Consider the following 24,057-nt stretch of genomic DNA (forward strand, 5'->3'; position numbering starts at 1 on the left):
TGACTACTGTAATCATGTTTCTGCATAACTATCATGACTAAAACTGGAGAATGTTGTGATGCATTAAAACAATCATGACTTAAAATATCACCTGCTAAACTTTAATCATAACTCTTCAAAACTATAACTAAACGCTGTCATGGTTTAGTTTTAAATTCATATAGCCTTTGTACTGAACTTTCACAGGAAGTAACTGATTCTGTTTTACTTCTTCTGCTTCCTACATGGTTTTTTTGAGATATTCCTGCAGAATTCTTGTTCAGGTCTGGTTCTACTCAGCGCTTTCCAAGTCTTCTGCAGAACCTGGGAGTCTGCTGCTTCTGTGAAGGGTTACCTTGGTCAGGGGGATGGTGGCGATCTCTCCCGCTTTCTCAGAACTGACAGCAAAACACACAAAAACACAAAGTTTGAGTTTGAAGTTTATCAAGCAGCTAAAGACGATTTTCAGGCCAGGAAAGAAAAGTTTAACCCTTGTGCTATCTTAGATGACCCCACCCTTACATTGACGTGTTTTCCCTACCATGACAAAGGTGGATAAAGGTGGAAAGATTTCATGTAATCCATGGACACCAGTGAAGATCACAATCAATGAAGAAAAATGGTTCAGAGCACTGTCTAGTGCAGGGGTCGGGAACCTAGGGCTCGCGAGCCATATATGGCTCTTTTGATGGTCACATGTGGCTCGCAGACAAATCTTTAATTATAGTTTTTTTTTTTCATTAGACCAGTCCTTCTCGGGCGCGATGCGATGCCAGAGGCGCGCAGTAGTAGTGGTGCTTAGAGAGAGAAATCTGCGCCAGCGCTATCAGTTACTATTATCTATTATTTCACAGAGTTTGTACCAGCTGGAAACCTGTGAATTGACGTGCATAAAACTACGCGCTCCCGTCTCTGAGAAAGAGCGCGCAGATGCGGGGACGGGATGTGTGAGGGAGAAAGCAGAGGGTGGGGCTGAGGTGTTGTGGGGACAGGCAGCAGGTGAATCGCGCAGGGATTGTAAAAACGTAAAACCCGCTTCCCGTCACTCACTGCAGCGTGTGAGTGTGTGTTTGGCTCCCCGTCTGCATGTGAGCAGTCTTTCTTACATCTACAGAACATTCAGACCTACGATCACGTTTAAAGTCTCAACGCCTGAACGAAGCAGAAACTCACCACGGATCAACCAGACTAGACCATCAGCAAAACTACCACGAGTAATACTCATCATTTATTAGCAACAGAATAACAATATTAAAAAGAATCCACAGACTTATTGTACTTTAAAAATGTTGAAATTAAATCAAATGCACACATTCATTTGTATATTTAGTTTTAAACAAATTGTCGCGGACTGACTTGGATGGCTGTTGGGCCGCGTTAAAAGTTCTGGAGTTCATTGAACGCGTCAAGCAGAGCTCTGATTGGCCCTCAGTTCTGTCGCTCAGCCTGTTGTTAGGTAGTTTGGACCAATGGGGTTCAGCTATGGGCCGAATAAGGGAAATGGGAGGGCTGCAGCGGGAGCAGGGGAATATAAAGTTGGGAGAAGCGCTCTCGTGTCGGCGGGATAGATTCAGGAGTTGCTGAATTAATTGAACGGCGTTTGTTGCGGTCTGCAGTAATCGGAATAAAGAACTTTAAAAGAGGTTAAGTCTCCGTGCCTCAGTGTGGGGAAGGGACACTACATTATTGTATGGCTCTTTCGAAATTACATTTCAAAATATGTGGCATTTATGGCTCTCTTGGCCAAAAAGGTTCCCGACCCCTGGTCTAGTGGGTCTAGATGACCCAACTTCCAACGTTAAAGTGCCTAGGATAGCACAAGGGTTAAGCGTGTTTGAGATCACGCAGTTGAACGCAACGCTGCACAGATCACCTGGTGTGTGTCATGTTTTTGCTCCAACATCACCTTTCAATCTTCACAAAAATTTCACGAGAAAGGGGCGGGAGCAAGGCACCAACCTGAGCGAACGCAGCTGGAAATTTAGTACTGCGCTGACTGCAAGCCGCCCAATGACCACAAAACATTGCATTATGGGAAATGTGTCCTGATGGTTTTTGTAGTTGAGTGACCTGGTTCACCTTTGATGACCCCACCCTTGCATTGACGTGTTATTCCTACCATGACAAAGGTGGAAAGATTTCATGTAATCCATGGACACCAGTGAAGATCACAAATCATTGAAGAAAAAAGGTTCAGCGCACTCTCCAGTGGGTCTAGATGACCCAACTCCCAATATTAAAGTGCCTAGGATAGCACAAGGGTTAAATGTGCTCCTGCTTTCAAGCCCGGTCAATGTAACGCCCCCAAGAGTCATATACCCCACTGTGATTGGTTAGTTTGTCAGCTCCGCGCACAACGTTGAAAAAGTGTCATTCATACAAACTGGCGGGACGCATTAACAATAAACTTTCATAATAAGGCGGGCCCCGCAAATATCATCTTGGGGGCTGCAAATAGCCCGCGGGGTGCGAGTTTGAGACCCCTGATCAAGAGTGATGCTGACAGTTTACCGCATATGCAAAGAAAATAAGAGAGAATTTACAAGGTTAAACATAAAAAATGAAGAGCTGTGGTAGCTATGATTCTGAAATCATAATCTTTTTTTAACCCTTGTGCTATCCTAGGCACTTTATTGGGAGTTGGGTCATCTAGACCCACTAGACAGTGCTCTGAACCTTTTTTCTTCAATGATTTGTGATCTTCACTGGTGTCCATGGATTACATGAAATCTTTCCACCTTTATCCACCTTTGTCATGGTAGGGAGAACACGTCAATGTAAGGGTGGGATCATCTATGATAGCACAAGGGTTAAGTGTCACTCTTGCTTTTGCTTCTGAAAGTGACTCAATTAGACTTTTACTTTCTTCTTCATAAGTGCCCAGCAAGAAAATCTTGATTGATCCTACAGATGCAGCATCACACAAGCCCAGCAGAGGGCAGTGTTGCTCCAGGAAGAAGTGAAGTGTCCCCTGACTGAGAGGGTCACAGGAGAAGACCAGCAAGGATTTGTATGGAGGGTGACATAAATAAAATCTTCAAAGTCATTTGAATAGTACAAGATATTTCTACAAAAAAGGAGGATTTAAAAGAGGGGGTGGTGCTGGCGGTGGGGGTCTCTGGGGTCGGGCTCTTATGATTTAGAGACACAATTACAGTTTGAGCACAAGAAGGCACATCTTCATCCCCTCCTCTGTTAGTACAAAAACAGAAAGCTTTACATCACAAACTGAGATGTTTCTGAGAAAAAAAGGTACAATTCCACCTTAAATATCTGGGAAGGAATCACCAAAAGCTGAGCTTGTCCCTCATGGTGCTCCTCTCACCCTCAGCTTTGATGAGGGGGCAGAAGGACTGCAGAGGTCTGAGTGCTGCACAGCAGCAGCTTACAGAGCATCAAACCCACTTAAGCACCTAAACGGATGTGAACCCTCTAAAAAAGGTGGAAATGGGAAAACAGCAGAAATGACTAAAAAAAAAAGAAAAAACCTTCAAAGTATTTTTTTTTTAATGTTTCAGTTTCTCATGCATGAACACCCCCAGAGCTTTTTATTAATCAACTCTGTATTTACGGAGCATCTTTTTGTTGACAAAATGCATACAACATGTAATACACATAAGAAAACTAGTTCAGATCTCAGTATCATCACCCTCTGGATCCATGTTTTATAACTTTATTCAACAAAAATAACACAATTATTACTATATTAAACACTAAAAATATAAATAAATAAATATATATATACATAAAATAAAATACATAAAATAAATGCCTTTTTTATATTCCGGTATACTGTATTTATAAAAATCACAAGGAAAGTAGTTAAAAGATACATTTAGAAAGCAGGTCTTCATCTTTATCATTAATTTTTCTGTCTCTAATATTTTCAAACTATTCTTGCAGGAGAACAAGCAGAGAAAACAGCTTTTTAATATAATGATTTGATATTTTTTGTATTTCCTTGGTTTAAATATTTGTTTTTATGAACTTTTTATTTATTTATGTACTTTTTTTTTAACCCTTGTGGTATCTTAGATGACGTGTTCTCCCTACCATGACAAAGGTGGATAAAAGTGGAAAGATTTCATGTAATCCATGGACACCAGTGAGGTTCGCAAATCATTGAAGAAAAAAGGTTCAGCGCACTGTCTAGTGGGTCTATATGACCCAACTCCCAATGTTAAAGTGCCTAGGATAGCACAAGGGATAACAGATGACAAATAAGCTTCTTTATTCATTACTTTTTTATTTTTATGGTGTCTTTTTTTCTTCATTTTTCTTGTTTTATTTTTTTAGTGTATTAATTGATGGAAGTCAGAAGTCAGACCAGCTCTAACATTTCTTTTATTCTCCTGCGGGTTTTTTTCTACTCTGGAACAAGTCTGGATGACCTCAGATTCTTTAAAGGGGTCATGTTTTAAATTCAAACCTGTTAAAAGAAGACAGATCCAGACCAATAAAATGCCTGAAAACCAATAAAAATCCTTAAATCGCTCCAGAAACCCATAGAGCCAAGGGGGGGTTTTAAAAGCAGCATTGATAGCGAAAGCTGAACAAGCTCGGCTGAAGACTTACTCCTCCAGAGAGATGTTGGAGGGCAGACGGGCGTGATCTGATGGAGGCCTGGGCGAGCCGCTGGAGGGGGGTGCCGATGATGTCTGTGGGACGATGTGAAGCACAGCCCAGCACCTGCGTAAACAGAGGCATCATGGGAGTGAGTCCACTCTCTGGACTCTGATGCAGCTAACCTAAACCAGAACAGGTTAGTTAGTTAGCGCCCATTCCTTTGGAGGGAGAGGCCTCAGTTTCAGCATAGATATAAAATCAAGAGGCCCCACCACAGCAGCATACTGCAAAAACAGACCCCGTAGAAATAGGTCTAAAACTCTTCAAATTTGACAGTTTTTAAGGCATGGTTTCTTAAACCAAGATTTTGTTTTCTTTAAAAAACTTTCGTCATAGGAAAGACAGAAAATAGGAACACTTTTCGTTAAACAAGGGTGTGTTTACTTTCTTTAGATTTAGTTTTTGCAGTGCACTGTGCCTGATTCTCTTTAAGCACTAAAATCTTCTCTAACACTACTATGCTCCTGCAGGTGGCGCTCTCTGTAGACACCGAAGGATTTTAGATATATTTTTTGTTATTCCAGTGGGCTGAAACAGGTCTGTAGGATGTGGAAATCCCCTCCGCTCTAAAGCGAAGCTTCATTTCATGACTGTTGGCGGCCTGAGAAGGTTTTTTGGATAACAGCAGAGCTGCGATGAAGTCAGACTGCAGAGAGCCGGTTGCCTTTCTCTGCGGCACTCTGAGCCGCTCTGGAAGATTTATCCGTTCATTTGTTGAGGCTTCGCCTGAATGCACCCAACAACACACCATTTCTATTTTATTCCACTCGTCTTTCACTCTGCAGGGTGGCCCAACAGAATTATGTTCCCAACAATAATTATCAATCAAAATTATGTTGTGAAAAATGGAGGCTGGAGAAATTGCTTACGGGGACGCCACGCGGGAGAAAGGAACCCCAAAATATGAAGAGTGGGAAAGAAGCGGGGGGCCGGCGGGAAGGGGTGGCATTTGCATGTGCGCAGACGGGAGGCATGATGGAGCCAAACTAAAGGAGAGTTCAGCCGAATAAGTATTTGGAGGTTTGCCCGTTTACAAAGAAACTGACAGTCTGTCATCCTAACGATAGGTTCCTTTGAACAGTGATAGACAGAAAATCACAAATAAAACCAAGAAATTCACTCTGAAGAATTCAAATGTGGATTTTTTGAGAGAAACAAGTATTTGAACCCTCTTACTGAAAATACTTCTTACATTGTAGCAAGCACAGAGGTCAGGCTTTGCTTGTAGTCAATGAGCCGGTTTCTGCACATATCAGGAGGAATTTTGATCCTCTGTTCTTTCCAAATGACTTCTAAATCATTCAGATTTGGTGGCTGTTGCTTGGCAACTCTTAGCTTCAGCTCTCTCCATAAGTTTTCCTAAGGGATTGAGGCCCAGAGACTGGATGGAGCACACCATGACCTTGATGTGCTTCTTGTTCAGTCATTCCTTGGTTGGTCATAATCCTGTTGGATGACCCATCCACCACCCGTTTTTGAGCCTCCTGGGGGAGGGAAGGAGTTCCTCTGTCAGGATTTGACGGTACATGGCTCCGCCCATCCTCCCATCCACACGGTGCCCTGTGCAGAAAAACAACCCCCAAAGCATAATGCTTCCACCTCCGTGCTCGACAATGACGGTGTTCTTGGGGTCATAGGCAGCATTTCTCTCCCACCAAACACATCGGGTTGAGTTGATGCCAGTATTGGTCTAATCGGACCACAGCACCTTCGCTCAATCATTTTCTAAATCATGAAGGTGTTGTTGACAAACAACACATGCTCATGTGTCTACTTAAGCAGCAGGACTTAAACCATTACGATGCAAAGTATTCCCAATGGTTTTCTTGGTGACTGTGGTTCCAGCTGCTCTGAGATCATCAACTAACTCCTGCTGTGATCTTTTAGGCGATTTCTCACTGTTCTCATAATCATGGAAACCCCAACAGGTCGGATTTTGTTTGGATCCCAGACTTCCAGGTGGATTGATAGTCATGTTCTTGTATTTTGGTAAACTTGTTCCAACAATTGTCACTTTAACCCCCAGCTTCTTGCTGATGGTTTTGCAGTCCATTCTGGTTTTGTGCAGGTCTATAAACGTCTCCCTCAAATCCACTGAAAGCGCTTCAGTCTTTCCATGTTGGAGAGTTTGGAGTCTGTCGGATTTTGTGGACTGGGGGGTATTCCAGAAAGCAGGTTATGCTAGCTCCCACGGTAAGTTTGGGGCTAAGGAAGTTGATAACCTTAGCTTTCGGTTCCAGAAATGGAGGTATGTTTCAGGGTATGTCAAATTGCCATAGCAACTCATGCTCTGAACATAACCTGTTCTGGAGCAAATTTAGTTGAAGGTTAGTTTGTTTTCAGAGAGGTGAAGCAGCATGGCGTGTCCATTTGAAGATGATTTAGTGGATGAAGAAGTTCAGATAATACTTTTTCCACCATGAGAGGGTGATAAGACCACATATGGATGTTGGAAAAATAAACTTTTTTACTTTGATCTAACTTAATTATTTGCATCAGTTAAGATAAATTTTTTTTTTTTGTTAAGTTAGCTTAAAAATAACACGTAGTTTTCAGACAGTTATTTTACTTTCATTCAAATTAATTCAATTAAGTAGGTGTAACTTTGGTGCTGCTGTTAGATCGGCACAGCAAGGAATTGTGGGAAACCATTCCCTTTGCCTGTCTGGATGGATTTGGGTTTAAGTGTGGGTTTTTGACCAAATGTGTTTAGTTGTTTAGCTGTTTTACTGTGTTTTACCGAGTTATTTTGTCCTACTGTGCTTATGTCTCTGCACCATGAGTTAGAGTGAAGGAGAGGATGAAGAGTTTATATAGCACCCCTACCATTTCATCTTGAAATGACAATGACGGAAAATTCTTTAATTAATTTATGCACTCCACGCATTTTTTTCCGTCCTTTTTATTGTTATAAAAATGAGCATATCTGCCGGCTCAAACTTAGACATATGAGAGTTCAAGAAATATAATTAATAAAGATCGAAAGAATATTAATTGAATGGAGTAATATGACATTTAGTTAGATAAATACGTAAATTTGAGTTGTATAAACAATTATTGAGTTTTATAGATGTAAGAAATTAAGTTGAATAAATTTAACTCAATTGCTTGTTACCAATAGAAGTAATTCATTTAAGTTGGCAAAATTGGACAAAGGTTATATATATATATATATATATATATATATATATATATATATATATATATATATATATATATATATATATATATATATATATATATATATGCGTCACAAGAAAAATGGAAACAAGATCAGAAACTCGTGCGTTTACTTTGTCTGTTCTTCTACTACAAGCAGAAACTCTTTCTTTTGCGGATGCAGCCGTTTTACTTTTTTGATGGACGTATAATCTTCATACGCCGTCATTAAAATCTCAGACTCCGTCTCACTGAAGTATAGCGCTTTCTTTTTTTCACCACGCGTTTCCATAGTGACTGCGGAAATCGGTGATCCATTGAAAATGTCTTTATGTACTTGACATGCACGTCCATTAACTCAGGGTTACGAAGTCAAGCGTAATTACGCCAACTCATATCCGGTCTTTTGGAACTGACATACCCAGAGTAAGCAAGTTCAGGCGGATTTCAGCCAGAGTTCAGGCTTAAAGTCAGGGTAGTTTAAAACATGCTTCCTGGAATACCCCCCAGGTGTCTTTTCTACAGATGATTGTAACTTAAGTGGGCAAACCTACAAATTTCAGCAGGGGATCCAATACTTGTTTCCTCCACTACAATTGAATACACACCTGCAGCACATCACCACTGCACATGTTCTGTTCTGAAGCTGCGCTGCTACACTTCAATCGAGCGTGAATGAATGTTCCTTCATGTTCCAGAACACAAAAAAAGCAGCATGAGAAAACCAAATCGATCAACGGAGAACTAACTGCTGCTGCAGAGTGTACTTCGCCACGCAACACCGCCTCAGGAGTCGGAGTGCGCGTTGGAGACGCAGTGCTCGGTAGGAGTTTGTGAGCTAGTAAATCTCAAATGTGTCCCGCAGGAGAGGGACCTACTCTGCAGCAGTGACTCTGTTTTGCCATAAGCCGATCAGCGGACAACCCAAAGGTCAGACTCAGCCGCTTGTGTGGGGAGACCTTTCTCAGCCTTGTGCACTAAAGCGCCAAGGGCATTTTATCAGTTCAATAACAGCTTGGCCCTTTATATGACACTGAATACACATGTCTGCTCTCTAATAAATATATTTGTGCTGCAGGAACTGAGGAAATGTATCATAGAGCAGTTTGGTCATCTTATTCTGCGATCAATACACATGAACGTACATGTCTTGACTATACGGCCAGTTCCCAGGAGGAGAGTCCATGTAACTCTGAACGTAGGGAACATTAAATGGAACAGAAAGTCTTGATGATGAGGAGAAGGCACTGTTTGTGTTTTTCATAGTTCATCAAACAGTAATTGTGAGCCTGACTCAGTCTGCAAGAAGTCTTCAAGCCCCTCCAGAGGAAAGTAATGGCGAGTGTTTGTGTTACCTAAATACACGGTCACAAAGTTTTTCGGCTGCAAGAAAAATGAAGGCTATGGCGCTATTTCCCAGAGAGTACGAGGAACAGCACTTATGGTCTCCCAGGTGTACCCGGAGAGGAATATTTAGGAACAGAAGCAGACCAAAAGAAAATACTGTATTTGTCAGATCATAAGTCACTCCAGAGTATAAGTCAAAGAAGTCAATAAATGCAGAAAGAAGAAGAAAAAAATCATATATGAGGCTAAGTTCACACGGGGCTCAGGTTTGAGCGACCAATTCCAATGAAAGTCTATGTAAATGTGCACATATGTGCATTTCGGGCATCCCTGTGTTTAAAAACTCTCACGTTCACGCAAGCTTTTAAGTCGTTTTCGGACTCCAACAGTAGGTACGTGGTTTAGTATCAGTTAGCAACAGTCTGGTGTGAACATTGCATGGTAAATGCGCATCCAAAAACCCATGTTCAGTGAGTTCTTGAACGCACCACATATGCCCGGTGTGAACGTAGCATTAGTCGCACCCAAACTGTTAAAAAAAACCCGTCAACTCATACATTTAAAAAAAGGCGGTAATAATTTAAAATTCTCTGACTTGCATTTGCGTTCTCTGGATGTTAACCCAGGACATTCCCAATGTTTCTCTCCACAAACACAACCCTGATTACATGACCACAAGCTGTTGAACAGTTTGCTATTTAAAAAGCAGGCAGCAGCTCACCAGAGGATGTTCAGCAGAGTGCACGTCGCCAGACCACCGAGCACGGCTCTGCGAAACCACAGGATCTGCTCAGAAAGAAGATTAAAAAAAAACAAAGCATAGCCAAGAGGCTTTACTGCAGAGGTGGAGGACTGGATTCACATGATTTTGATGGCGTATCAGATGTAAATACGTTCTGACGTAATTGTCAGCAGGTTGCAGCTGCCTGCTGGATGACCAATAGAAGAAAAACGGTCCAGATCGCTTTGTGCGTGCTGATCTTTATGTAGGTTTTAGGATCCTGTTTATTGAAATGGCATATGGTGACTACTTGTCTAAAGGGTTTCCACCTTCTTGGAAAGCCTTAAGTGCTTTATAAATGAAAATGGCAGTGACTGAGGGTTTGGAAGGTGCCAACCAATCACATCAAAGCAAATCAAAGCAGAGTTCATTGCTTTGCTCAGAACTCTAAGAACTAAGGGCTGCTTTGGAGCTACTTCTGGAAGTTCCTCTTTCCTGTTAGAAATCCAGACGGGACACAACTTTGTCAATAGCTGCACCTAAACTGTGGCATGCTCCCCCTTACTAAATGAGAGATGCCCACAAAATGACAGGTTGTAAGTCTTCACTAAAAATCAGCTGTCTTTCACTGAAATACTGTTGAGTTTGAGACTTCTTTGACTTTTCTTTGCATTTACAACTTTTTTTTAAATTATATAGTGGTTCTTAGTTGAGACAATAACGCAAGATGAGGTCACTGATTTACATGTAGATGGTGGTGCCTTCCATAGGGACAGTCCTTATATTCCATGGCGGACATTATGACTAGGAAAAGTCCTCAACCAGAGGAAGGAGGCTAAGAAAGAGGCAGTGGACTGATAGTGACAGGCCAAGCACGCCTTGGCTTCGGCTCATAGAAGATTCTGGCAGACTCTTTACTTGGCCAGCCGCCCCATCAACACAATTATGGACGATGGATGGATGGCTTCAAACAGACAACTGCAGTTGTCTTCTTCCTTTTCATCTTCTAAAAAAAAATGAATTCGATCCATCCGTCCGTTTTCCTAACCCCCTCTATCTCTTTCAGGGTCACGGTGCTGCCAAAGCCTAACCTGGCTACTGTTGGGCGAAGGTGGGGTACACCCAGGCCACACAATCACTCTCACACACACACACACATGCACACTTTAGACTAAAGTAACCAATTAACCTATGAAGCATTTTGGACTGTAGGAGGAAGCCGGGGCGGCCCAGAAAAAAACGTGCAAACTCCACACAGAAAGGTCCCAGCCAGGATTCGAAACAGAGCCTGAGGCGAAAGCGCTAACCACTGCTTCACCTTGCAGCCCACAAAATAATTTGAATGGGATTTTTTCTTTTCTTTAAATTCATGTTTGGCAAGTTATATCCATATTTCTCTTGAGGGCATGAAATAAAGAAGAAACAACACAACGTATCTGCTCCAGCAGCCTTCATCAAAGCAGGATAGACGACTCAAACACAAGATTTCTTTATGATAATGTCGAAATAAAATAAAAGATTAACCAACAGCAAACAATGGAAACCAGAAAAATCCAAGTTTGAGAGATGAATGACGAAGTACAGAAACAGTAAACAAAATAACAAAGGAAAGAAATTGAATAAAGTCACTCTTTTCCACCCAATAAATGTCTGGATTACTTGCTTGGAAAGAATTCTTTGTGGTTGCTGGTCTGATTCAGTTCAGCTTATAAGATAAATGCACCTTTATATTAATTGTGTGCATCCAAACTCTAAAGACACACTTTTAAAGATTCAGGCTGTTCTTCCTTTGAGATGTGCTCCTCTTCACTATTTTGGAGGTCTTAGGTAAAATCCTCCAAAACGGAGCAGTCAGTCAGTAAGGTGGCCGTTACCTGCATTCTGTCGTGGGAGATCTGTGAGAACAGCAGAGGCATCACGTTCACGATCCCCCCTGTGGAGACACAAGCGCACACAGGACGCGTGGTCATGACCTCGCAGTGCAGAAGCTTCTACGTCAAACTTTCAGTTTGTCACCGCAGAGGAAAGTATGAAGGTCGGACGTCAGTGGCTTCAGGCGGTTACGATTTCAAAACGTGGGGAACAAAGTTCCCCGTTAATGAGGGGAACATGGAGCTCTGTGTGTGACTTCACAGGGAAAAGTAAGGACATCAGTTAAAGGAAAAAAGCTGAAGGAGCTGCTGGAAAATGCTCTTTCTTGTGAGCTTTTCTTCATTGAAATCCACATTTATGCTCGACTAGATCCCCTCAGCATCCAGGTTCGTCAGGATTTTCCAGGTCATCTTTCCCGGCAGGGGGGCTGGGCTGTTTGCACATCAAAGCTTTAGCAGCGTCTGATGGAGCCAACTTTACGGTTCGAGCTGCTAAATATTTCAAAGATCGTTAATTTCTCCTCTTCAGCTGACATTTAAGGAGTGTTTGGTGACTGATGATGTGACATTTGTCCTAGCAACACACAGATAAAGTGACGGATTCATTATCGTGTCTCCCACTCCTCACATTAAAGGCAGAATATTTAGTAAAAAACAGCTTTTTATGGTAAATGAAGAAATATGAATAACTGAAAAAAACAAAACACATTTAATGTAAAAATATTATATTTATCCACGGATAAAACTGTTGGTGTTGAAATATAGTGTTCCTTTTTAATATCTTGGTTCACCTTTCACAGTCTTGCTTTTAACAGATGCAGTTTTCCCTCCTTTTTTTTTTGTTTTCTGTATCCTGATTGGCTGTAGAGCATTGTCAGTCAATCTCTACTCCAGAAACAAAAACACAATTACAAAAAACTAAATAAAAATGAAATATTTCGGAAAACAAAAGTAATTTCCAAAAATCTTAACCAGGCATTTAGCCCATGGTGTTCATACTGACAAGCAGGAAAGGGCTTTTCTTTTTCTACTGATTACAAGCGCATGCAATGCCGCCAACAGTTGAGAGAGATTTGGTGAGAAAAGTCCAAGCAGTGCAAATGTCATGAATCCTGCTCCAGGCTTTTTCTTTCACAGCTCTATTCTGATATATGAAAGACTTGGTGTCATAAACACTAAATTACCAAAACTCCCATAGAGTTCAAAAATGATGTTGGTCCACCTTCTGGGTAGACATGCCATTAGGTTGAGGAGTGTGCTTTGGTGAGGTCACACACCGACATTCGTGGGGAAGGCCTTGCTCTCAGTCTCTGCTCTAATTCAAGTTTTTTTTATCAGGTTCAGGTCAGGACTCTGTGCAGGCCAGTCAAGTTCCTTCACACCAGACTCTGACATCCATGTCTTTATGCACCTTGCTTTGTGAGTTCCTTTCACTGGAACTAAGGGGCAAAGCCCAAGTCCTGAAAAACAACCCCACACCATTATTGCTCCTCCACCAAATTTCACACTCGACACAATGCAGTCCGAAATGTACAGTTGTTCCGGCAACCTCCAAAGCCAAACCCGTCCATCAGATTGCCAAATGGAAAAGTGTGATTCACCACTCCAGGAAATGTCTCTACTGCTCTACAGTCCAGTGGCAGTGTGCTTTACACCACTGCATCCAATCCTTTGCCTTGCACTTGGTGATTTGTGGCTTGGATGCAGCTGCTCGGCCATGGAAACCCTTTCTATGAAGCTCTCTGCGTGCTGTACTTGGGCTAATCTGAAGGTCACATGAAGTTTGGAGCTCTGTAGCAAACTCTTCCATTTTGTTATGATAGAGCTGACAGTTGACAGTGGAATATTTAGGAGCGAGGAGATTTCACCACTGGATTTGTTGCACAAGTAGCATCATATGACAGTTCCACGCTGGAATTCAATGAGCAGTCCCTTCTTTCACAAATGTTTGTAAAAAACAGTCTGCATATACCTGAGAGCTTGGTTTTACAAACCTGTGGCCAGGCTTAGTGGTTAGAACACCTGATTCTGATCAATTGAATGGGTGAGCCAATACTTTTGGTAATTCCAGCTAGGTAAAAACCACAATTATGAATTTCTCCTCTATGATCAATTTGCAAATGGTTGGTTATTCCATGCAATAATAACTCCCTGATTAGTCAAAGTTCTACCTGGTTCAACTTTCAACGTGCGTTCAAGGGCCACGCATTTTGTCCTTAGAGCCCGAAACCTACAGTAGAAACATAGACGCTTGCACATGAACTTGAATATCAACACATTTAAGCAAGACTTTTGAATGCGGAAGCCCAAAACACGCATCTAGGACTGTTTACATAGAATTTTCATTGGAAGTGGGAATGTGAACAAGGGCGTTGGGATCATAGCTATAAAAAGTGGCTCAGGTTTCGAATTGGGTTTCTCCACCTTCCACAACCCTACAGATTTGATCTGAAACCACCGGCGCCTACTTATGGTCTCATAAATGTAAAATATTTAACGTTTTTTGTTCATGTTTGGGTTTAGATGTTGAGCTTCCACAATTAGACAGATGTCCTCTGGGGAATATGGATGCCGTCGCATGCATACGGATCCCATCGTGTGCAAAGGGAAGCATCTCATGTGACCACAAACCGAGTCACGCTCACAAGGTTCTGCATACAAAGCAGCTGCGGCAGGGTTTGAGACGCTTTGGTCACAGTGGAAGTCTGAGCCCGTGATCCGCTCAACCTCTCATGTTTTGTAATTTGCTCAAACAGAAGGTTTTTGACATTCTGATGGCAGGTCCATGGAGTGTCTTCAATATTCATGTCTCAAACAAGAGCGGAGATCATAAGCTTGAGAGGGAAAAAAATGGGCAGAAAAGATGAAAGTGTGAAAAAGAAAAAAGGAGGACTGTTCTCACCCAGAGCCACGGTGCCCATCAGGAACGGCTTCCCCATCTGACTGAAGTCACTGCTGCTTTGTTGGCCGACCTCTGACCCCACCACAAATGTTACAGCCACCTGAGGCGCATTCACCCACAGACACACAGACACACACACACACACACACACGCACACACACACAGGTAAGGATCAGGCAGCAGGAACTCGGTGTTGATGATATAGCAATGAAGATCAAAGAAGCATCAGGGGATTTGATCAGAAATAATTAAAGACTCAGAGGCATGAAAATCTGAGGCAGAAACATCAAAGACACATTTAGTTTACAGCAAAAACAAACTGGAATCTGGAAGTTTTCATGCTATCAAAAAGAGACAAAAGTTGGACCTGCAGACGAGATGTTGGCTGCAGATGAAATAGAGAGTCATCCGTCATCTGCACCAGCAGGTGGTTTATCTGCTCACATCATTTCTGCTTTTGTTTCACTTTGTTTCCCCAGTTCATCCTCTGATAGTGATGACGTAGGTGCCGTTTAGATTTCATTTCGGCATTAAAAGCAACCTTTTGGAGCATTGGGAGGAGATGGTTATTTGTGAACGGCGTGTTCACAGTTGCAGCAATACGGAGTATGGTTTTAGAAGATTCTGAACAAAACACAGTCAGCTTCATTGACTTTATGAATGATTAAATGAATGGATGGATGAACAAATGAATGGCTTTGCCAGCAGATTGCTACTTAAACTCTCAGGTTTTAGACTCTGAACTCTAATAGGGTCCTATAGTTTCTGTATTAGTGAAAGTGGAATCATATTTAGAACAGATCATTGAATGGAACAAATTTTGTGTATAAAAGTTAAGGAGGAGAAATATTGTACATTCCAAACAAGACAAAAAAAAGAGGTCTAAAACAGGGGTGCCCAATACGTTGATTGCATTTGATCGTTCAATTGTGAAGGAAGTGTGTATAGACCATCACAAAAAAAGGTACTTTAAAAAATGTAACCTTACATTTTCACCTAAATTGATCAATTCAAAATAAAATAAAACCTGTCCAACTCAGTTTAGAATGTGTGTATTTAAGCACATAAATGTGAACATTTTAGATTTAAAGCCGCGTCACACAGGGACTACATCCATTTATGTATTTTCCACGCATAGAATTGCAGTCTTTCATGACATATGCTCAACTCAACTCAACTCAACTCAACTTTATTTATAAAGCACTTTAAACAGAACAAGGTTCACCAAAGTGCTGAACAATACAAAAATTAATAAAAGCACATAAAAATATAAAGCATAAAACACATAAAATAGGTCCGGATCCCAACTCAGTTAAAAGCCAAAGTGAAAAAATATGTTTTAAGAGCAGATTTAAAAATACTGAGTGAGTTTATCTGTCTGAGGTACAGGGGCAATTCGTTCCAGATTTTTGGTCCGAAGACTGAGAAGGCTCGGTCACCTCTCAGTTTTCTCCTGGTCTTCGAGACGACCAGCTGTGTCTGATTTGTTGACCTAAGGGAGCGGGGGGGATTGTACACCTGAATCAGGTCAGACAAATATTTTGGGGCGAGTCCATGGAGACATTTAAAAACAAATAGGAGAATTTTAAAATCAATGCGTAAGCGAACTGGGAGCCAGTGAAGAGATGCTAAAATGGGAGTGATATGTTCTTGTTTCCGTGTACCAGTTAGAAGACGGGCAGCTGCATTTTGGACTAACTGCAAACGAGCAAGTAATTTCTGGGAAAGCCCAACATAGAGAGCATTACAGTAGTCCAAACGTGTTGAAATAAAAGCATGGATTAAAATCTCAAAGTCATGGCGGGAGAGGAGAGGTTTAACCTTGGCCAGTTGTCTCAGGTGAAAAAAACTGGATTTCACCACTAAGTTTATATGAGCATTAAAAGTTAAATTGCTATCCAGTTTCACACCTAGACTTGTTGCTGTCTGTTTCAGGTGATCATTTAAAACGCCTAAGTCGACATGTGCCTTAGAGACATCACTTGGACCAAATAGCAGAACCTCTGTTTTTTCCTGGTTTAAGTGCAGGAAGTTACATGACATCCATGTCTTAATGTCATCAAGACATTCTAGTAACTGGTGAGCAGAATATGCTTCTTCCTGTTTTAACGGTATGTAAATCTGACTGTCGTCAGCATAGAGGTGGAATGAAATCCCGTGTTTGCGGAGAATAGACCCAAGTGGAAGCAGGTACAATGAAAAAAGAAGAGGCCCCAGAACAGAGCCCTGAGGTACACCACATGTGAAAGTTGCTCTACGGGATTCTGCACGTCCAAGACGGACACAGAAGCTCCTCTCATTTAAATAAGATCTGAACCATTCTAAAGCACTACCTCGAAGACCCACCCAGCTTTCCAGGCGAGACAAAAGGATTTGGTGGTGCGTTTCTTGTCATTCATCAATGTGTGCAGATGTCCGTCGGGGGTTTTGTCTGATGGGTCTTTACATGAATTTGGTTTTGAGCTGTTCAAAATTTTGATTGGTTAAGTATTATGTCGTTTAAGCATATTTTAAATAGTTTGTACGTAAAAACGTAAATTGTGCATGATTTTTGCAAGATGCATGCACATTTTTTTGGCTTTCAACGACCATGCCACATATGTTTAAGGGACTTTTCACGGACGTACCAACAATGTATAACTTTTATATCACATATACAGGGCACATATCATGTTAAAATTACGTAATTGACACACAAATCACTAATGAATTGAAAACCGCAAAATACAAATATTGTTCACACAGGCATACTTATGCCTTCAAACCAACTAGTGTGATATATTTCATTCATTCATGCAAACTAGGTGAGCTAACACCTGTGCTCAAATGAGGGCCAGCAGGACCGCCACGGGGGCCCCCAGAGCCAGAGAGCAGGGAGGCACGGGGGGACAGAGATTGCAGCTCCGGCTCAACCAGAAGAGCAGATCCCCGTCCGCGCCGGGAGGGCCCAACGTGGGGCCCCGCCCCAGAAGAATGCCCAAAGCCCCAGACGAGCATCCCATCACCACCCAGGAGTTCTGGGCATCCCCCCGCCCCAACCCTGGGTACGAGCCAGGACCCCCCCCAAGGAAGACCCGCCCCGCGCTCCAGGCAGCCACTCACCCGGCCCACGGTTGGTCCAGGAAGGAGCAAGGCCGTCCACGCCCAGGAGGAGGACACCCAGGGGAAGAGTTGAAAATTTGGCGAGGCCCAGCGCTCAGGGGAAAGGACCAGGACCCACACCACTGGGACTCGGACACCCCCCGGCTCAGATGTGATGTGATCCCCAGCTCTTGGCCTTGCCAGAAAGCTCAGGGATCCCTCTCCCTGCATGGACAGAGGGCTGCCGGGCCCAGGAAGCCAGCACCCAGGAAACACGGCCGCCGTTGCCAAGGGCCCAGTACCCCCTACCAGGGATGGGGTAGGGGACAGATGGTCCGAGGTCAGACCTTCCTTGCAAAATGCATGTGTGTAAGGGTGTGTGTGTGCATGTACCTCTGTTTGTATTGGAGTGTATATTTTGAGAGGTAAAGGGTGTGTGTACTAAGGGGGTGCAGTTATAATTGGCGAGTAGAGCGCTAAAAGGACATCTGCTGCTTGCAGCAGTGATGTCCAAGCACCCCCCCTACCAAGGGCCCTACATGTCTAAAGTGCAAATATATGTATTGTGTACATGTTGACATGAATAATTTTTGAGCCAACAGGTGTGCTTATAACATTTGAGTGTGTGTGTGGACAGGCCCCGCCCTTGTATACTTGTATTACATCTTTTGTTTTTTTCAACTTGTCCTGTCCAACAGCTGGGCAGACAGAAGAGAAGTGAGGGCCTCTTGTGTTGGACATATTTTACTTTAACAACAGGGGTTATTAATCTTCAGACAAACCAGAGGTGTGTCTGAAAAAACCCTTTTGTAATTGAGGCCAAACTTTATTAATTTCTATCATATTTGAAAATCTTTGGTGTTGGACCGGACGGAAAAGGAAAGGAAGGAAGAAGACAGAGGGCTGTTTGAGAGGGGGGGGGGCGGGGGTAGGAGGATGATAATAGGAGGGCGGGGGGGTAAAACCATGAAGCAGCATAAAGCAACAAGTTTACTGGATGTTTATCATTGCGGTAAGGTTCAAATGTAGTACAAATCTCAAAGGGCGGGGCCTGTCCTCACACAAACTCAAATATTATCAACACACCTGCTAGCTGCAAAAATGTCCACATGTCAACATGTACACAAAACAGATAGTGTTCACACACGCATACTTATGCCTTCAAACCAACTAGTGTGAAATATTTCATTCAATCACACAAACTATTAGTGCAAAGGTGAACTAACACCTGTGCTCAATTGAGTGTTTATGTTCTTCTAAAATGCATGGTGGAATGTGAAAAGAAGGAGGGAGAGTGCCTAGCCATCCCCACACCAAGACCCCCGCCGCAGCAGCAGTGGCAACCAGAACCTCCCAACGCCACACGGCAGCAGGCAGAGGACAACCGCCCCCCGGGCGATCACATCCGCAACCAAAGCCAGGGCCAGCAGGACAGCCGTGAGGCCCCCAGCGCCAGAGAGCAGGGAGGCACGGGGGTAAAGAAAGTGCCGCCCCAGCCCAACCAGGAGAGCAGCCCCCCCGGGGGACCCACGAGGGGTGTTATTGATTTGGCCCGACCAGGCTCGGCCACAGTTGAAAATTTGGCGGGGCCCAGCACTCAAAACCTACCCCACAGGGATACGGACAGGTGTAATGTGAACCCTCTCCCCGCGCGGAGAGAGCACTGCCGGGCCCAGGAAACTGGTTTCTGTTTCTGACTCTGTTTGCCTGCCGCCTGCCCCAAATCTCGCCCGGATCCTGACTTCCCTGTCTCTCCTCTGATGATCTCTTGCCTTTTGTCGACCCCTGCCTACGTGACCCTCATTTAACTGTGTGGTCTTTTAGCTGAGCTAATAAACCTGCTGCATTTGGATCCAGCCGTCTGTGTGTTCCTGTGACAAATTAATTGAAAATGTAATTTCTTCAGAGTGGGGTTCTGTTTCTGTGGAGCACAGTGACATCACATGAACAGTTAGCCAATCAAGCGGCTGGATCCTCTAGTTTTCCGTTTAATTTTGAAGAAGTGGTGGATCAGAACTGAAAGTCATTCTTAGCAAAACCCAGTGAAACTGCTGAGTGGTTTGGCTTTCAGGGACCCATCTGCCTGGAGGATTAGGTTTCCGTAATAAAAGTAAGACATTTTCTCTGTTTGGAGCAGAGTTTGTTGCTATAAAGAGTTATAAAGATGAGGAAGGTGATACTGAGAAGAGGGGACTGGAGGAGAGCGCAGCCTCATAAGATTGTTCGAAGGTTTTACTGTCAGGTTATAAGACAAGGTTAAGCTACTGGGGGTCTTTTTTTTTTTTTTTTTTTTTTTTTTTTAACTTGTTCTGTCCAACAGCTGAGCAAACAGATTAGAGCTGAAGGCTTTTTGTGTTGGACAGGTTTTACTATCACAAAAAGAGGTTATATAGCTTCAAGAAACTAGAGTGTAGATTTGTATAAACCCCTTTTTGTCGTATTATTTTTTATTTATTTGTTACATTTAGTGTGTGTGGGGAGGGAGAGGGGAGGAATGTGAGGGGAGGGTGGAAGAGAGTAAAAGGAAGAAAGGTGAAAAGGTGGGGGATACAAGCACTGATTTGAGTAAGTTATTAATTTAAGCTGTAACAATTATACCAGATCTGCTGGAAAGACGAATGTTACATCAAAGGTGAAAATCTGACACTAAGATGAGCGAAAAAAAATCTGTCCATCAATACACTGTAGGTAAGGAGGAGGGATGAAGCAGACAGGGAGTGTGGCAGTGTGCACGTGCACGTGGGGGTGGAGATACATGCATGCTGCCGACGTGAACCGTGTGTTCATAAAGGGAGCCAGAACCTACCCAGCCAGACCAGCCAGACCAGGAAAGGGGAGGAGAGCCCCCCAGGCCAGAAACCCCCCCAGCATCCGGACCCAGGCAGCCCGGGAGGGGAGGAGGAGGGGACCGCCCACCCCACCAGCCAGGCACAGAGAGGGCCCCCCTACAGGGGCCCCCCCAATGCCCAGAGGCACAAGCGAACCCAGTGTCCGGCCCCCAGGCCACAAGACAGGAGCGCTTAGCCGTACCAGGCGACAGCCATGGGGGCCACCAGGCGCCGGACACCGAGACAAAGGCCAGGGACGAAGCCAGGGCCCCCTGGAACCCATGAGCCAGCCACCACCCGACCGGCGCCCCGTCCCCGCAAGCCAGCCCAGGCACGCGACCTTAGCAACCCAGGGATCGCCACGCACCCACAGCCACAGCCACCCCCCTAAAACCCTACGCACTACAACCCCCCCCCCCCCCGCCATAATATCTGACCCCCCCTCCCCAACCCTCTCAGTGCCCTCCCCTCTCTGTGATGGGGAGGGAAAGCCCCAGAGGGTCCCAGCGAGCCAGCCCGCTACTGGGGGTCTTTAACCCTTGTGCTATCCAAGGCACGTTAACGTTGGGAGTGGGGTCATTTTTACCCCACAAGACAGCACAAGGGAGTCTGATTCATTGGGTCGGAGAGTTTTGCTTTCATGCCTTTATTTTTCACCAAACATGCACTCCCCATAAACTATCACCCCCCCCCTCTCTAAGTCAACCCACACACAAGGGTGTGTGTACTTGTGGTCAAGTCCCTGTGAACAATTCTTCTGCTTGGTGCTTATTTGAAGAGCGTGCACGTGCTTGAAGCATGGCTAAAGTCAGAGGTGAAACCCGCATCCAGGTTGCTTTAATGAAGTTGCCCTGAAGTTGATGAGGGGCTTCGGTCCGGTTCGATTTCTGCAGTCTCGTGGATTCAGACGGATTGACAAACGGAAGAGATGAAGAGCAGCGAGGCCGCATGCTCACAAAAACACACCTCACTGACCTTTACTGACGTTCAACTCGGAAAAACTGTTCAAATCAAACCAAACATGAAGCAGGAGTTGAAACACGAAGAGGGCAGGAGTACGGCACAGCTGCGTGACAGGAGAACACTCACACCTGTGAGGAAAATAGGTCTGCAGAAATGGACCAGACTTAACTTCACTAGAATTTGTCTTTGAGTCACTACAGCTGCATCTACAACAACTTATTTTTTTTGACTAATCTTTAGAACATTAGAAGAACAAAACCCATCTGAGACCCCTGGTTTGAATGGAACCTGAACCAGCATTGGCAATCTTTTTTTTTGTCACATTTGCTTTTTGTTTAACATAGTGTCAGGGGTGAGTGTGTGTTGGAAGTTGCGTGGCTTTAAGGAGTTCGGTGATGAAACTTTCAACTTGCAGGATGGACTTGACCTTCAGCTGAGGACAGCTGGACAGTGTCCAGCATCTCTGAAAACCTGCCTGGGAAAAAGCCAAACAGTTTTAGCATGAATCACTGACAGGAAGTAAAAGGTACAATAGTATACAACGGATCTTTTGTCAACGGTGTTTAAGGCAAGCTGGAACTGCCAAATGTTCCAACCTCGTAAGACCACTGGAGGCAGGTTTAAAAAAAAAAAGCATTTTCCCCATGTTAGGTGGACTCCATTAAAGTCTGGCCGTTATCCCAACTATTCAGATATTTGATTGGCATATTGTTCAGTTGGGCTGAGTAAACTCTGGTCAACATGCCCCTTTCACTTTATTTTTGCCATTAGAATCCTACCAGTGAAGTCAAAAATTCTCTGTCTTTTGTATTTTGTCCATGGGTTGAATTTGCTAAGGAAGTGGATATGTAATTCACAGTATAAAAGGAGTGATACACAACAATTATCAAGCCCTAGTGACTCACCAAGAGCTTCAGAAAAACCCAATTATCTTATAATCACACAAACCAGAACAAAACAAAATACTTTAAATCTGTTGGTTCAAGTCTAACTTTTTAAATAAATAATAATTATTTTACAGCTCAAGTTAACCAATAAAATCTTTAAAATTTACACATATGCAGCATTTGTAATGATGAACAAAGATTAGAAAAACAGCACAAAAAAATGGTTGTTAGTATTCTTACACAAAACATGGAAATAGGTAAGAAATAAAGAGATCAGTGTTCATTATTTTTGTTTTGTTTTCTATAAATTGCAAAATTCCAACTTCAACCTCACTTTAAATATGTTCAGTCTGAAAGAAGCTGTTTGTTGTAATCCATGGATCCAGGGGTGAGATGAGCATTAACAGCCCAATTATTTACATCTCTGTAAATAATGGTTACCTCTGCTCCAAATGCATGATTAAAAACCAAAACACTACAGCCTTATAAAAACACTGTACGATATTATTTTAATACCATCCATCCATCCGCCAGCTAAACTCACTCTAGGTTGATAAAAATTCCTGTTTTCTTAAAATAACAAGAGAATGAAAGTTTTTTCTGGTAAACGCCTCTTTCCTGGACGAATTCTCCCCACAGGACAGATCATTGTTTTCTTGCAGTCTATCCTTCACATCAGCGCGGATAAGATATTGACATATTGGCAGTTGAGAGGAGGCTGTGGGGATTAGAACCAGATGACATTGATCTGTTATTAAGTCTGCGGCTGTGGGCAGCAGCAGTTAGCTGAGGATTCAGGTTTAACAGGTTCTTCTTATTTGGTGAAAATCAAAGGAAAAATAACAATACAAAACTATATCAGAGACAGATGAGCAAGTGGGGCTGTTACGGCTGTGGCCGTATTTGGTTTTGTTTGGTTCTGTTTGTTCTGTTTTGTGTATTTTTTGTATCACAGTGGGACTTCTGTGTTTTGTGGATCTTTGGGTTTGTATGTCTTTGTCTGGTTATTTTCAGGTGTGGTGGAAAGGGTGTGGCCTCCCATTGGACCAGCTGGTGGAGGCAGCCTTTAAAGCCACCACTTGGACCTCCAGCCAGTGGGAAGGGAGCCTTGCTGCAACAGTCTCCACTGCAGCTTGGCCCTCTTCTCCATTTTGTTTTTGATTTCACCTCTTGTTTAGTTGTGTGTTGCACTTCAGTATTCTGTGTTAGTTCTTTGTAGTCCTTCGTAGTTCTGTCTGTGCCCACTCTGATTAGTCTTTTGGTTTATAGTTTTGTTCAAGTGAAGCTGTAGGGGTGAACTGCCATTTTCTTTAGTACTTGTTTTCTCCTGTTTTTATTAGGTTAGGGAGGTTAGTATTTGTCTTTGTTTTCCCTTTTCCTTTGTACAGGTAAGAAAACAAGTTTCAGTTAGTTGTGGTTTTGTTTGTTATTTTGGCCTGGGTTCACCCTGAAGCGTTTGCTTCACTTTTAGTTTGTATTGATTGTTTGTGAATTTGTAAATAAATTTGATATATTTTGTTTGGAGACATTCGTTTGGTGTGTGTTAATTTAACTTTGGTTGCCAAACCTTTACTTATTTATGTTATGCCCCCTCGTCGCCCCTAGACATACAAGGGGGCGTAACATAATTGGGGGCTCGTCCGGGATTTGAGTTCACACAATTTGTGATTTGTTCTGTGGGTTTTTTTCAGTT

General features: G+C 43.1%; 1 protein-coding gene across 2 annotated transcripts in view; it reads right to left on the bottom strand.

Annotated features, from left to right (window-relative positions):
* LOC101158756 overlaps positions 1-24,057 on the bottom strand; it is a 56,506-nt gene that overhangs the window by 2,525 nt on the left and 29,924 nt on the right. For both annotated transcript variants that reach the window (XM_023954463.1, XM_023954462.1), the window contains 5 exons: positions 14,606-14,705; positions 11,707-11,765; positions 9,833-9,897; positions 4,555-4,668; positions 335-377 (listed from right to left, as the gene is read on the bottom strand). In XM_023954463.1, the coding sequence (XP_023810231.1) occupies positions 335-377; positions 4,555-4,668; positions 9,833-9,897; positions 11,707-11,765; positions 14,606-14,705 (381 nt within the window). The remainder of the gene's footprint in view (positions 1-334; positions 378-4,554; positions 4,669-9,832; positions 9,898-11,706; positions 11,766-14,605; positions 14,706-24,057) is intronic.

The sequence above is a fragment of the Oryzias latipes genome, chromosome 4 (assembly GCF_002234675.1).
Source record: "Oryzias latipes chromosome 4, ASM223467v1".
Taxonomy (NCBI): Eukaryota; Metazoa; Chordata; class Actinopteri; order Beloniformes; family Adrianichthyidae; genus Oryzias; species Oryzias latipes.